At 41.1% G+C, this 16,160-nt stretch overlaps 1 protein-coding gene across 5 annotated transcripts in view; it reads right to left on the bottom strand.

The window, feature by feature from the left end:
• The window catches only part of LOC124553653 (serine/threonine-protein kinase OSR1), a 549,990-nt gene that overhangs the window by 63,370 nt on the left and 470,460 nt on the right, over window positions 1-16,160 (bottom strand). For all 5 annotated transcript variants that reach the window (XM_047127534.1, XM_047127532.1, XM_047127536.1 and 2 more), the window contains one exon: window positions 4,414-4,515. In XM_047127534.1, coding sequence (XP_046983490.1) covers window positions 4,414-4,515 — 102 coding nt within the window. The remainder of the gene's footprint in view (window positions 1-4,413; window positions 4,516-16,160) is intronic.

The following is a 16,160-nucleotide window of genomic DNA, read 5'->3' as shown; positions in this document are numbered from 1 at the left end:
TATCTGACACGTGCCAGGAACGAACTGCAAACCATCATTCAGTGTGTCATTCTGGATGCTTTTCATCATACTTTGAGATGTTCAGTAACGTGTGTGCCTTCCGTGAGAGTTTATCACTGCCTGACAATGGTGTGGCAGGCTCCGCGTGAATGTACAGAGACCACATTGTGGTATCTGTTCTCGTTCTTCACCGAGATTCGACGAGTTCTCAGAGAGTGTGGTGGAGCAGCACAACCACGAACAGAACTGTGAAGCACGTCCCACACATGCGTGACGGGGTTTAGGTTAGGACTTACCACTGAAAATTTCATCACTTAAATGTCAAGGCTTCGCAAGACATCCCTGCTGACACCTGCCACATGGGTGCAGGCATTAGAACGAATTCAGTCACCACCATATGCAGCAGCCACCACACAGTCCAACAGGGTCTGTTCAATGTACTGCTCGGTGGTAAGTATATCGTGGACGACGACACAGTCCGTAGCGGTGTTAACACTAAAGCCTCCCCACAGCACCACAGAATCTCAGAAATTTGTGAGAATGACACATTTAGCCAGTGACAAGTTGCCAGTTCAGACGGAAATGGCAGAATTGAGGGCGAGCTGCAAGACAACGTCGTGTCAAGTTTGGTACTCTTAACATTACGTCTGAGCCACGAGAGAAATTGTACTAACTGAAATAAAGGAATTGGAGCATGTGAATAAGTGGGGTAATTAACAACCTGGCCTGCATGGCATTATGAGTTAGTATTTGCTGTTAGAGGAGGTGAGTAAGGGAACTGTGTATGGTCGTTCAGTACTAGACTTGGGTTGATGGTCATGTATTCATTAATTTCCATGATTTCCCTTCATTTGTGGGTGTGATGTAATACATCTCTGGAAATGGAGATACTCTGTACATGCACTAGTTTAAAATCTTCGATCCAACAAAATTTCACTGCACCACACACTTATCTTTGTACCCAATGATTGCATAACAGATGAAAACTGGTCTGTGGAACAAATAATGAACATTGTAGAATATTACACCAGTGTTGTGTGTGTTTCATTGATAATGTACAAACTATTCTGCCAATAACCGATGAAACAATCAATCGATGCATGAATTACTAGCATTTTTGTTTTGCATACTGGTTTTCTAGCTGCTATGGGTTTATTTATCAATAGCTATTTTCTATTTGTAGTTCAATGTTGTTATTTCAGTTTACATATTGCCATTTCATCATTTGAAGTTAGGAAGTCGAGCTGTGGATGCTTGAAAACTGGATGCCAAGAGGAGAAATCTGAACTTTCTGACATTTCCTTCTGTCCGAGTTCAATACAGGGGTGGCAGCAGCAGCGGTGACAGCCAAAAACATTTGCACCATGTGGGGGAGTAAAGCCATTTGACAGAGCACAGCAAGGAAATTGTTTTCTTGTTTTAAGGAGGATCATTTTGACATTAGTGACTCTCCACATTCAAAAAGACCTTTGGGGTTGGACGATTGCTTGAACGCATTAGTCCACCGTGATCCACATCAGTGTAGTCGAGAACTGCCAAATGTGATGAACACTGATCATTCCACGATTGTGTGACACTCGCATTTAATGGCGAAGGTTCAAAAATAAGATTTACAGGTACTGCATGCTCCAAGCAAAATCACAAACATCAGTGGGAAGCTGTATGTGCATCTCTTCTCACTTGTCATCGAACAGCTCGTGAATGACACCGACTACTCGAAATTCGTATCATTACCGCTGACAAGAAATGGTGTCTTTATACTACCATAAGGAGAAGAAGGGAAAGCTTGAGCCCAAACAAAGCAGCAGCTCCCCGTACAAAGACCTGCACAAATCCACAAAAGATAGAGTTACACATCTGGTGGAACAGTGATGGTATGTTGCACTATAAATAGCTTTCCTGAGGTGTCACCATCACTGCCGACATTTACTAAATAAATGTAGCTCCATCCTACGTTTGGCCTGTGGGACTTCGGCTGGTCGATTTCCAATAATAGAACACCAACAGGCATTATTTCTGTTTTATTTGTTAGGCAACCAGTTTCAACATTTCATTATGTCATCTTCAGGCCTGTACAGTGAAGGTTACAAAAGAGTAAATAAAATAGAAAGAAACATTCCACATGGGAAAAATATATTAAAAACAAAGATTCCATGACTTACCAAATGGGAAAGCACTGATGGATAGGCACAATAGAAAAACACACAAACACACACACAAAATTTCAAGCTTTCGCAACCCACGGTTGCTTCGTCAGGAAAGAGGGAAGGAGAGGGAAAGATGAAAGGATGTGGGTTTTAAGGGAGAGAGTAATACATACATGGTAAAAAGTCAGAGAGTATTGTCTAAGTGAAGCAAGTCTTACATGTTAATTTACATAAGTAAAAGAAAACAGTCTTAATTAAAATCTACATTTTAAAACGTAATTTGTACTATCAGAAATTAACCAGTTATTCCTGCATACCGCGAAAACATCAGTAACCTAATGGAAGTAATCATAAAACAGAAGTGTCAAAGCAATGCAACCTGTATACCCATTGTCTGCAAATATGTACGATTATGCGTGGTAAGACTATCGGTTTTTGTCAAAAAGTAAAAGAGGTGGGCAAAGGGACCGACTCATCGTATGCAAAGTAAGATAACAGTATCATATATCATGTACAGTGAAGGGGGTTCACTGTAAGTTATGATAATCTGCACAGTAAGTAAACAAAAAGGAATGACAAAAGAGGAATTACAGCTATTGGAACACCACAGATTTTCTCAATGGTTATTAGACAACACTCAGTAAGGAGGAACCATAATAATACTAGGATGATGACTAAAATGTAAAACTGTGTGCCCACCCATGTAATAAGATGAAGGAAACCAAAAACGAGAAGTGGATATTGCATACATTAAGCTTTTAAAAAGCACACCTTTTACAACAGTACCAGCAAGGTTATTATATTACCTATTGAAAGAACACTATTTATGAGATGAGAAAACAACATCAATTTTTGGGCAGAAAATTCCTATCATCATACCTCTGAGGAGTATCTATGGAAAGATCATCATTGGCAGTAGTCTCGTTATCGGAAGTTGTAGGGAAGGGGAAAAAGCTGCTACTACTACTACTACTACTAAACTATCTCACAGTGGATTTTATATACGGAGTAGTGCTCAACCAAACCAGATGCAAACTGTTCCGTATAAATCACAGGGGAGACACAAAAACCTAGAAGTAAACTCAAGTACACCACAAAATGTTAAACCAAGTTCACACTGGGTCCCAAAATTGGCATAGTTAAAGGACGATATACACTTTGTCATATAACATCCAAATATATCACTTCTTAATAACTTAATGACATCGTAATTCTGTCAGAGACAGCAAAGGACTTGGAAGAGCAGTTGAACGGAACGAATGGTGTCTTGAAGGGAGGATATAAGATGAACATCAACAAAAGCAAAACGAGGATAATGGAATGTAGTCGAATTAAGTCGGGTGATGTTGAGGGTATTAGATTAGGAAATGAGACACTTAAAGTAGTAAAGGAGTTTTGCTATTTGGGGAGCAAAAGAACTGATGATGGTCGAAGTACAGAGGATATAAAATGTAGACTGGCAATGGCAAGGAAAGCGTTTCTGAAGAAGAGAAATTTGTTAACATCGAGTATAGATTTAAGTGTCAGGAAGTCATTTCTGAAAGTATTTGTATGGAGTGTAGCCATGTATGGAAGTGAAACATGGACAGTAAATAGTTTGGACAAGAAGAGAATAGAAGCTTTCGAAATGTGGTGCTACAGAAGAATGCTGAAGATTAGATGGGTAGATCACATAACTAATGAGCAAGTATTGAATAGGATTGGGGAGAAGAGAAGTTTGTGGCACAACTTGACCAGAAGAAGGGATCGGTTGGTAGGACATGTTCTGGGGCATCAAAGGATCACCAATTTAGTATTGGAGGGCAGCGTGGAGGGTAAAAATCGTACGGGGAGACCAAGAGATGAATACACTAAGCAGATTGAGAAGGATGTAGGTTGCAGTAGGTACTGGGAGATGATGAAGCTTGCACAGGATAGAGTAGCATGGAGAGCTGCATCAAACCAGTCTCAGGACTGAAGACCGCAACAACAACAACAACAACAACAACAACACAATAACTTAATTGCAGGAAAGTCACTAGAAAATGATCTCCACTACCCAGACCATTAAATGCAGATGAAAATGCATAGATTTAATAGTTACAATCCACCAACATGGTAATGTGTGTGTGTGTGTGTGTGTGTGTGTGTGTGTGTGTGTGTGAGAGAGAGAGAGAGAGAGAGAGAGAGAGAGAGAGAGAGAATTTACAACACACTTAACAAGTATTGTTGATCTCAAAATTTATTCTTTGTCTTATATGGACTGCAGAATTCAAGACTGACTCACCTTCATGGGAGGGTATTTGTGGTACGGTGCGGTTCCTGTGGCCATCTCTATGGCTGTAATGCCGAAAGACCATATGTCAGCTTTGAAGTCATACCCATGGTCCTGCAAACAACAATTTTATTATTCCAGATATCATTTCTATTTTCAAACTAGAACAAATATTTCTCTGATACTTCAAAACACGCATAACTGTATTGACAGCTTTTATAACGATAGTACACGTAACAAAACAAGCAATTAGCTCGACCAACTGCAGTACTCGATCTGATACAAAATATCCGAACAATTATTAGTGAACATTAATATGGGATGTGTCCACCCTTCACCTTAAATATAGCTTCGACTCTACTGGTGAGTTTCAATGAAGTGTCAATGACTGAAGGTGTGCCAGCCCAAGAGCCAAAACCAGAGAAGATAATGATTTTGATTGCCAGGGACGGGAGCGAATCTGACATTCTAACTCACCCCAAAGGTGTTCCACAGGGTTCAGGTCATGACTTTGGGGAGGGCAGTCCAATTCAGGAAAGTTATTGTCTGCCAAATATTTCCTCACACATGCCACTTTATGACAAGGTGCACTGTCATGCTCATACAATCTATCATTGTCTACAAGAAACACAATACTCTCTCCATCCTCCTACACTGGAGAGTCCACCTCTTAAGAAATCCAGTGATCCATTGTGCATTAGAGGGGTGTCCGGACACTCGATCGGATAATGCAATATGCCTATTAGCATGTTACATGCATAGTAGTATTTGTTGTCAGTAACAGCCAATACATTTCATTTATATATTATTCATATATACACTTATTTCTTTGTAACAACTTTTGTATTATCTGTTTTTTTATTTTTTGTTGGGAGTCACATTGAGAGTGAGGAGACAACCATAGAAAATATAAACATACATAAAAGAGCCGCAAGAGTGATCTAGCTCACTGTAAAGATCTATTCAGAACCTTGGGGGTTTCTAACCACAAGTAAGTGCATGTAGGCAAAAAAGAGTGTTGATAAGTACTGCACAAACAGCTCTGTCCATAACCGTGGAGTGAGAGTTAGACTAACTCTCACCCACCAACAAAATACAAACACGAATCTCAATGCAGCATTTTCTACCGAGGAATTAAACTGTACACTAAGTCGCCAAGTTGATTAGAGAGGTTTAAAGGATTACTCGGATAACATATAGTAGGAGTTTGCAAAAAATGTTAACACAAATAAGTGATAATATAAATTATCACTGTCATTTTCAAGCGCATTATTCCACAATAATATTTCCTCTTTGGCGAAATGATACAGATCATTTACCATGATTCCAACCTATCAGGAGCTGAGAAAAGGACAACTGATGGACAATTAAGGATACATTGAGAGCTTCTGGTGGATTTCATCTATTCTTTATACTGGAAACATAAGTGATGGAGCATTATATAAATATATATTTTTTTACTTGTAACACTTAGGCACTTGATTTTAATAGTCATATTAATATATTTTTATTTGCTCTCATTTAAATCATTCCTTTTATTCTTTTTTCATCTGGAATCTTTGTCCACACAATTTTAATTATTTTTATCTATCTATCTAACTATTTAAAGGTTAAAAAATAATGATGTAATGGTTAAAAACCAGAGGAGAAAATAATCTATTTATATTGGCTACACAATGGTGTCAAATTTAATTCTTGTTGTAACATGTAAATTTTTATAAAATGGGAACCATTTTACAAAAGATTAAAAGCATAAATTCTTCTCACACCATGGGCATAGTAAAATAGAAGAAGATTTAAATGAAAGAAGGTTTTATAAACAAAAATAAAAGTCAAGCAAAATGAGTAATAGAAATGATGATTGCAGTAAGGGTGAAAATAAATGATGAGAAGGAAGAAATAAATCAAAGTAAATACATAAAAATAATTAAAATCAAATGGGCATAGTTTCCAAATGAAAAACGAGTGAAGGACAAAAAATGAGAGCTACTAAAAAACCTAAGACATTATTGCAATTATGTGGTGAACGACTGCAAATAAAGAAACAGACACACACACCAATTAACTGAATAGAAATAATAACGCCAGCCACTTCAATAAAGATGCATGATAAACACTCTTGACACCCAATGGGACTTTAATCTGCAACTTTTAGCACACCAGTAAAATAACTTTTCTGCTACGCTATGCTAGACAAAAATTATAGTTATTTCAAGGGGTTATTGATTAACAAGGAAGTATTTATTTATATATTTATTTACTTATTTTAGGGTTCACTAGAATGAACAGCTGCAATGTGTGATGCCTGGGACGGTAACCTACACCACTGTATAGGTGAGACCTTCCCTCGTGATATCATCCACAGCTTTAAGTGAGATTTTGCAACTGTGTTAGGTGAAGGAAGATTAGGATGTAATGTCCTTTCAATGACGAGTCATTAGAGATGGGGCACAATCTTGACTATGACCACACACTTGAATACAACAGGATGGGGAAGGAAGGAAATCAGAATTCGGCTGTGTCCTCATCCAAGACTAGATACTGGCATTCACTTTACACAATCTAAGGAAACCACAGAAATCGCAAATTTGTATCACCGGACAGAGATACGAACCCAGCACCTCTCGAGAGCAAGTCTGATATTTAAAACAGTGCCTCAACTCAATCTGTATGTCAGCTGAGGTGTTGGTACCTGTTCTAACAAAGTATCTCTTCTAGCCAACTGAAGCAATGAAACTACCAACAAATTGTGAAAATCCAAACCCACCTAAGCTGAAACCTAAGAATGCCATCTAACCAACAGTTCCTGAGAATCATCACTGAATTCCATTTTAGCCAAATAAAGTTACGACAATCACCGTCCAGAAATAAGTTTCTAAAATATTGAGAAGAATACTAAGCTGGACTCAGGAAGTCAAGTTCATGTGCAGAACATATGCTGAGACTCAAAAACATTCTCACATACAATGATTTACAGAGCCTTGCCGTACAAGCAATGTCTGTCAACTTCCAAATGGGCTACAAGTCAATGGACAGACTTTTCTCTTCCAGACGTAACCAAATGGGGACTAGAGAAAAAGACCTGAAAATTTGTGAAGGAGATAGTTACAAATATGCTACCAAAAGCAAAATTCAGAGAGAAACTGTCAATGAGCTTAGATACCAGAGCTAATCAAACTATGGGAAAACCAGGATGGAATGTAAAAATATTATAGAAACAAGACATTTCCAGATCGAAAACCTTTTCCCTCAATCTTAAACTGTGATGCTACGACACCACAGCAATACCTCCCATACTGTATGCCCCAGAATTTAACACGGTCAGAAATGGTGAACTCTTTAGAATTAAAGGGTTAAAAATCCTGAGAAAAATTGTGGATCCCACGAAAAGAGATGAGAGCATAAAGAACTGGACACAACAGAGAACTAGAAACAATTACACCACATTACAAGTGCAATGAGAAAGAGGGGACTAGTCTTATGGTTCCAGAATAAGAGGGCTAGATTCAGATAAATGTTTGCCAGAGTTAAGAACTACACAACCCTAAATCCCATCTACTTTTTATCTCCCTTACGCATAAGAAGATGATACTGGTAGCAGCGTGAATAGGAGAGGAAAATATGAAAGCAGTGGTGCTTGCAGATGATTGTTGTGTAGGAAAATTGGGAAGGAGAGGTTCGAAAACTGAAATGTACTGAAGCTAGTGGTGCGACTACGTGTATTCAAATTTAGTGCAAAGAAATATGAAATGACTGAACGAGGAGTACGAGTAGAATAAGAATGGATGCAAGTTTTACAGTGCAAGTACTAAAGTGGAATGTCTGAAGTAACTGGGGAGCACAATAGAAGACAGCCGGAGATAAGTGAAAGGGAAAGACAACAACACTTTCTTGCAGAGCAACAAGCCAAATCTGGATCAAGGATGTACCACCAAAAGCATGCAAATGTTACAACGCACGTATTGTGCTCCAATACTTGTGTGCACCAGAAATGTGGGTAACGAAGAAAAGGAAGGAGAGCAGGACACTGGCTTGCTAGAAGCAGGATAAGACTGAGTAAGAGCATGAATGAGAAAGTGAGAGAAATAATTAAAGAAGCCTTTGGAAGAGATAATGGAAAAGACAAGACTACAATGGTACGTACATGTTAAAAGAATAAGAATTAGCAGGATAAATAATGGGAAAGTGTGTGTGTGTGTGTGTGGGGGGGGGGCTGTCTATTTTTGACAAAGGCCTTGCCCTTGGCTGAAAGCAAACTTTCCAAAAGCCTTTTGTTGTGCCTTTCAGCAACTCAGCATCTCCACTATATGGAGAATTGGCAGGACACAGACAGGCCCAGAAAATGACAATAGAAAGCAAGAGATCTAGATTAAGACCAAGAGACAGATGAATTGTTTTAAGTCAGGAAGATTTTGTCCTCGCCTTCCAGCACGTCAGTCGCCGCCTGTCGGTCGCCGAGTGAGATGCTACAATGTGTTTGTCAGATTACCGATTCTCTCGAGATAACTGAATGTGTGGAGCAAAGATACTGCATTATATTTTGTCAAAAGCTTGGTGATTCTCAAAGCAATTGGCTCTCCTACTGGTGTACTAGAGTACTGATGTGGTAGTATTTCAATTGCTACCAGCATTGCAGACAAAAACTTATCTCCAGAATGAGATTTTCACTCTGCAGCAGAGTGTGTGCTGATATGAAACTTCCCGGCAGATTAAAACTGTGTGCCCGATCGAGACTCGAACTCGGGACCTTTGCCTTTCGCGGGCAAGTGCTCTACCATCTGAGCTACCGAAGCACCATTCACGCCCGGTCTCACAGCTTTACTTCTGCCAGTATCTCATCTCCTACCTTCCAAACTTTACAGAAGCTCTCCTGTGAACCTTCGTAGGAGAGCTTCTGTAAAGTTTGGAAGGTAGGAGACGAGATACTGGCAGAAGTAAAGCTGTGAGTACCGGGCGTGAGTCGTGCTTCGGTAGCTCAGATGGTAGAGCACTTGCCCACGAAAGGCAAATATCCCGAGTTCGAGTCTCGATCGGGCACACAGTTTTAATCTGCCAGCAAGTTTCAAAAACTTATCTGTCTGTGGTGTAATTAAACCCCGACATCTAGCCACTGCACTAACAAGGGGAGCTTACGCACTTGCCCACTTCAATTCACATTACATAAGGAGCTATCCAAAAGTTTCCGTTTGAATGCCATACAGTCCTGAATTCGTATGCCAATTGTGCAAAATCATGAGAAGCACCCCACTGAGTCACCAGGTGGAAAACAACTATCTGATGAAACACCACGTCCTGCTGCGAGAAGAAGTTGCTTACTGCGTGCTGCACACCCTCATCTGACAGAAATCGTCACCTGCGAGACCTTTAAGTAACCGAAGGTGCGATGACTATGTGGGAAGGTATCGGGACTAAAGGTGTGGAGTGCTAGGGTTTCTCCTGCACGAGTTGGCGTAATTTCTGAGTTACGACATACGTAATACGGGGAAACGCATTATCGTGCGACAGCAGAAACCCCTCTCGCAGTCCTCCCGGTTTTGACAGACCTGCTGACCCGCCTACACGCTTCATTTGCAGATGCACGTTTACTTCGGCAGCATAGAACAGGATGACAGCACTCTGCTCCTGTCTGGACATATTTGGTAATTATGTAATCGCAGTTCACGTTAGTGCACGTACTGTGCACGTGTCGGAAAGTAACGAATGCCACTCCGATCCGTTGCCTATATGACAGTGCTAATGTACCAAGATCAGAGCCACCCAACATTGCATACACTGCATATACACAACAGCAGTGCTCTCAAAAGGAAACTTTTGGACCACCCCTTAAACCTATAGGCTCCGTATGTCAGCATTCAACATCAGTTCCCTACGGCATTACACAGCAATTCTCAAAAATACTCGAATTCAACCACCGTCTAGAGCCGTTAAGTACGAGGGTTGCACCAAACGTAAGGTTTCCGACAAGCTACAGCTTCGAGGGAAGGTACTACGCTAAATTCGACAACGGTGTAATGCGCAGCAGTTCCCCTGCTCTCGAGCCCACCGTCCACAATTCTCTATGTCGCTCAGGGTCTGCTCGGCAGCCGTCAGAGGTGGAAGAGTCGATCGCCGCTCCCACCTAGTGTGAGGTTCGAGCGGTACTCCGGTTTCTCCACGCGAGGAAGTTACCGCCTGTGGAGATTCGTCGGCAACTGACAGTTTTATGGCGAAGAGTGCATGTCCGTTCAGCACTTCCGCGAATGGTGCAGGGCTTTTGCCGGGGGTCGCACAGAAGTTCACGACGAACGGAGTGGAAGACCATCGGTTTCGGATGTGATTGTCCCGAAGATCGACAGCGAGCTGCTCAAAGATCGGACGGTCACTGTCCGTGAACTTGTAGACGCAATTCCTGAAGCTTCCCATTGCACAACTGAAAGAACTTTTAACAGAAACATTGGACTACTGCAAGGCGTGTGCTCGTTGGGTCCCCCGGGTGCTGACTGACAAACACGACGAGCGACACCTCGACAGTGCTCGCAAGTTCCTTCAATGAAGTGAGGGGGCAGGCAACAAGGAAAAGTAGCTGGACTATCATCACGGGAGATGAAATGTGGGTGTTTCATTACACCCCCGAAACAAAACAACAATGTCAGTGGTGTCACTTCGATTCACTGCCACCAAAGAAATTCAAACAAACGCAGTCGGCAGGAAAGGTTATGGCGACTGTTTTGGGATCGGAAGGGGGTACTCCTCATCAATTTCGTGCAACTTAGAATGATGATAAACTCGAGACAGATATTGTGAGACACTGACCAATCCCGAATCACCGGAGAGGACTACTGACGGAGGTAGTAGTGCTTCTTCACGACAACACTCGACCCCATTCGCTCGTCAAATGCGTGAGATTTTGAAGATATTTGGGAGGACTGGTATGCCCCATTCCGCATACAGCCAAGACTTAGCTCAAAGATAAAGAAACACTTAGGTGGCAAACACTTCAAGAGCAACGATGTCCGATCAAATGTCACATGCTTCCTCAATGGGTTGGCGGGAGACTACCTCGACTTAGTAATACAAAAACTGGAGCACCGTCTTCAAAAGCGAGTTAAAAAAAAAGAGAGAGAGAGAGACAGAGAGAGAAAGAAGGAGACTGTAGAAAAATAGACAAAAGTGTAAGATTTTGATGTCTTCTATTTGTAAAAAATATGGGAACCTTACTTTTGCTATAACTCTCATTTAAAAATTTCGAAATTATTAACAATTTAAAAGTTGGTTTGAATCTATTATTAGGTATCAACAGAGGGTGGACAAACTAATACAAACACCATGCAATATAGTACATCTTGTTGCAAGTTGGCACCACTGTGAACATATAAACACTGACGCGGCTGAAGTGCCCAGTTGACATGCCAAGTCTTTGAGGTTATCTTTTTCCTCTAGGAGGTTATCTTTCAGTGTATTTTACATTTTTTCTGCGACTCGATACAAGCACTCGGTGAAAGATCAGACTTCAAGACAGGTCAACTTGTTTGTGACAAATGGCCGAACCATTTAACATTTCACAAGCAACAGTATCGACAGTAATAACAGCACACACACAAAACTCTGTAAGACACCATTGGCGAACAGGAATAGAGGGCAAAAGCTCCGACATCACTGAAGCAATAGGCAGATGTTTCTGTACAAAACTGGGAGAACACTCCGTCAGTAACTATTCTGACACTCCACGCAACTATTCTGTGAAGAACTGAAGCTGTTCCCAAAGCCAATGGTGGACCAACACCTTATTAATAAATAAATATTATGTATGTGATGTTCACATTACTTTCTCCACCCCCTGTACATCTAAAGATCTACTCTGCAATTTATAGTTAAGTGTTTGGCATAGAATTCACTGAATTTCTCTACCGTTCCACTCTTGAACGGTTGTTGTTGTTGTTGTTGTTGTTGTTGTTGTTGTCTTCAGTCCTGAGACTGGTTTGATGCAGCTCTCCATGCTACTCTATCCTGTGCAAGCTTCTTCATCTCCCAGTACCTACTGCAGCCTACATCCTTCTGAATCTGCTTAGTGTATTCATCTCTTGGTCTCCCTCTACGATTTTTACCCTCCACGCTGCTCTCCAGTACTAAATTTGTGATCCCTTGATGCCTCAGAACATGTCCTACTAACCAGTCCCTTCTTTTTGTCAAGTTGTGCCACAAACTCCTCTTCTCCCCAATTCTATTCAATACTTCCTCATTAGTTATGTGATCTCCCCATCCAATCTTCAGCATTCTTCTGTAGCACCACATTTCGAAAGCTTCTATTCTCTTCTTGTCCAAACTATTTATTGTCCACGTTTCACTTCCATACATGGCTACACTCCAAATACTTTCAGAAACGACTTCCTGACACTTAAATCTATACTCGATGTTAACAAATTTCTCTTCTTCAGAAACTCTTTCCTTGCCATTGCCAGTCTACATTTTATATCCTCTCTACTTCGACCATCATCAGTTATTTTGTTCCCCAAACAGCAAAACTCATTTACTACTTTAAGCGTCTCATTTCCTAATCTAATTCCCTCAGCATCACCCGATTTAATTCGACTACATTCCATTATCCTCGCTTTGCTTTTTTTTAGGTTGATATTATAGCCTCCTTTCAAGACACTGTCCATTCCGTTCAACTGCTCTTCCAAGTCCTTTGCTGTCTCTGATAGAATTACAATGTCATCGGCGAACCTCAAAGTTTTTATTTCTTCTCCGTGGATTTTAATACCTACTCTGAATTTTTCTTTTGTTTCCTTTACTGCTTGCTCAATATACAGATTGAATAACATCGGGGAGAGGCTACAACCCTTTCTCACTCCCTTCCCAACCACTGCTCCCCTTTCATGCCCCTCGACTCTTATAACTGCCATCTGGTTTCTGTACAAATTGTAAATAGCCTTTCGCTCCCTGTATTTTACCACTGCCACCTTCAGAATTTGGAAGAGAGTATTCCAGTTAACGTTGTCAAAAGCTTTCTCTAAGTCTACAAATGCTAGAAACGTAGGTTTGCCTTTCCTTAATCTTTCTTCTAAGGTAAGTCGTAAGGTCAGTATTGCCTCACGTGTTCCAACATTTCTACGGAATGCAAACTGATCTTCCCCGAGGTCGGCTTCTACAAATTTTTCCATTCGTCTGTAAAGTATTCATTTTAGTATTTTGCAGCTGTGACTTATTAAACTGATAGTTCGGTAATTTTCACATCTGTCAACACCTGCTTTCTTTGGGGTTGGACGGTGTGTACACAAAAACACTCAAATCTTTCCCTGCACACTGATTTCTCTTCTTTTTATCATTACTCTCGGTGTAGGAGCATTCAGTGGAGAAAGAATTGATTGAAATTTTGTGCAAAGACCTCACCACGAAAAAAATGCCTTCGTTTTAATGACTGCTAGCCCAAGTCGCTTATTGCATCTGTGACTCTTCTGTATTTCACAAAAACACAGGACGAGTTAAACTACTTTGAGCATTTTCGATGTACTCCGAAAAATTCTACCTGCTGACAATCTCTTACCCCAGAAAAGAATGGACGAGTCTAATGTAGCAGTCTCTAGTAGATCTGTTGCATATACTTTTGTAAGTGTCCTGCCAAAAACAAGCACTTTTTGTTTCATGTTGCCCATGACAATACCTACATGGCTTAATTTGTTTGTAACTATAATTCATAGGTATTTAGTTGAATTTACAGTCTTTAGAGTATTTTCCAACCATACAGATACACTATGTGATCGAAAGTATCTGGACACACCAAAAAACATACGTTTTTCATATTAGGTGCACTGTGCTGCCACCTGCTGCCAGGTACTCCGTATCAGCGACCTCAGTAGCCATTAGACATCATGAGAGAGCAGAATGGGACGCTCCGCAGAACTCACGGGCTTCAAACATGGTCAGGTGACCGGATGTTACTCGTGTCATACGTCGGTACGCGAGATTTCCACACTCCTAAACATCCCTACGTGCACTGTTTCCGATGTGATAGTGAAGTGGAAACGTGAAGGGACACGTACAGCACAATAGCGTACAGGCCGACCTCATCGGTTGACTGACACAGACCTCTGACAGTTGAAGAGGGTCATGATGTGTAATAGGCAGACATCCGTGTAGGCAGACATCCATCCAGGCCATCACACAGAAATTCCAAACTGCATCAGGGTCCACTGCAAGTATAAGACAGTCTGGCATGGGCTCAGAAACTCTGATTTCACAGTTGAGTGGCTGCTCGTTAAGTCACACATCACGCTGGTAAATGCCAAATGACACCTTGCTCGGTGGAAAAAGCATAAACATTGGCCGATAGAACAGTTTGGAGTGACGAATAACGGTACACAATGTGGCAATCCAATGGCAGGGTGTGCGTATGGCGAATGCCTGGTGAACGTTATCTGCCAGTGTATGTAGTGCCAACAGTAAAATTCGGAGGCGGTGGTGTTATGGTGTGGTCATGTTTTTCTTGGAGGGGGCTTGCATCCCTTGTTTTGAGAGACACTATCACAGCACAGGCCTCCGTTGATGTTTTAAGCACCTTCTCACTTCCCACTCTTGAAGAGCAATTGGAGGATGGCGACTGCAGCTTTTAACATGATCGGGCACCTGTTCATAATGCACGGCCTGTTGCAGAATGGTTACACGACAATAACATCCCTGTAGTGGACTGGCCTGCACAGAGCTCACCTGAATCCTATAGAACACCTTTGCGATCTTTTGGAACACCGACTTCGTGCCAGGCCTCACCGGCCGACATCGATACTTCTCCTCAGTGCAGCACTCCGTGAAGAATGGGCTGTCATTCCCCAACAAACCTTCCAGCACCTGATAAAACGTATGCCTGAGGGAGTAGAAGCTGTCATCAAGGCTAAGTGTGGGCCAACACCATACTGAATTCCAGCATTACCGATGGAGGGCGCCACGAATTTTTACGTCATTTTCAACCAGTTGTCCGGATACTTTGGATACCACAGTGTAATTCGCAAACGTTAAGTGTGTTCCATAGTTCTGGGCAATTGGGTTTTATCTTCTGAGGACTTGACTAGAAGGTAAATGACAAGAGTCTTCTGCAAACAACCTACAGAGGGCTGGTCAGATTGTCACCTGAATCAATTATGTAGACTTAACAGCAGATGACCTGTACTACTTCCTTCGGAAACACATATTACTTCCTTTTTATTTAATGACATTCCATAAATTTACTACAAACTGTGACCTTTCTGGCAAAAAATCATGAACCCAGTTGCACAACCGAGGCAATACCCCGTAGGCATGCAATGGTATTGTTTTTGGGGAAATTCAGCTAACAGTGTGGACACTGCAGATACATGGGAAAAAATCATTTAGTAATTGTGCACTGTACAGCATAAAGAACCATGTCAGCCATTATCAAACAGTAACTCTTCCACTATCTGAGAGTAACCATTCTGTTCACATACAATACAAGACACTTTATGCTTCCCATACACCCAGGCTCTACCATACATGAGAATGAAATTAATTATAAACTATAAGAGGACATGATAATGCAAATGAACTTAGGTCCACTCAAAAGGAAGCTATATACATAGCAGTGATACTGAAATGCTGTTACTCAGTGGATGAATCTCGTAGGACGAAATGGTAATTTGACCTGTATACAACTTGTTACATATACACGCAAATACTTGTCCATATAAACATAATTTCAGTGTCGCTATTTACTACTGTCAAATAATCATTACAACTGTAATGTAAATTTTTGACACGTCTGTATGCAACCC

This window comes from Schistocerca americana, chromosome 11, assembly GCF_021461395.2.
Source record: "Schistocerca americana isolate TAMUIC-IGC-003095 chromosome 11, iqSchAmer2.1, whole genome shotgun sequence".
Lineage (NCBI taxonomy): Eukaryota > Metazoa > Arthropoda > Insecta > Orthoptera > Acrididae > Schistocerca > Schistocerca americana.
This window is presented reverse-complemented; position numbering and strand designations above follow the sequence as displayed.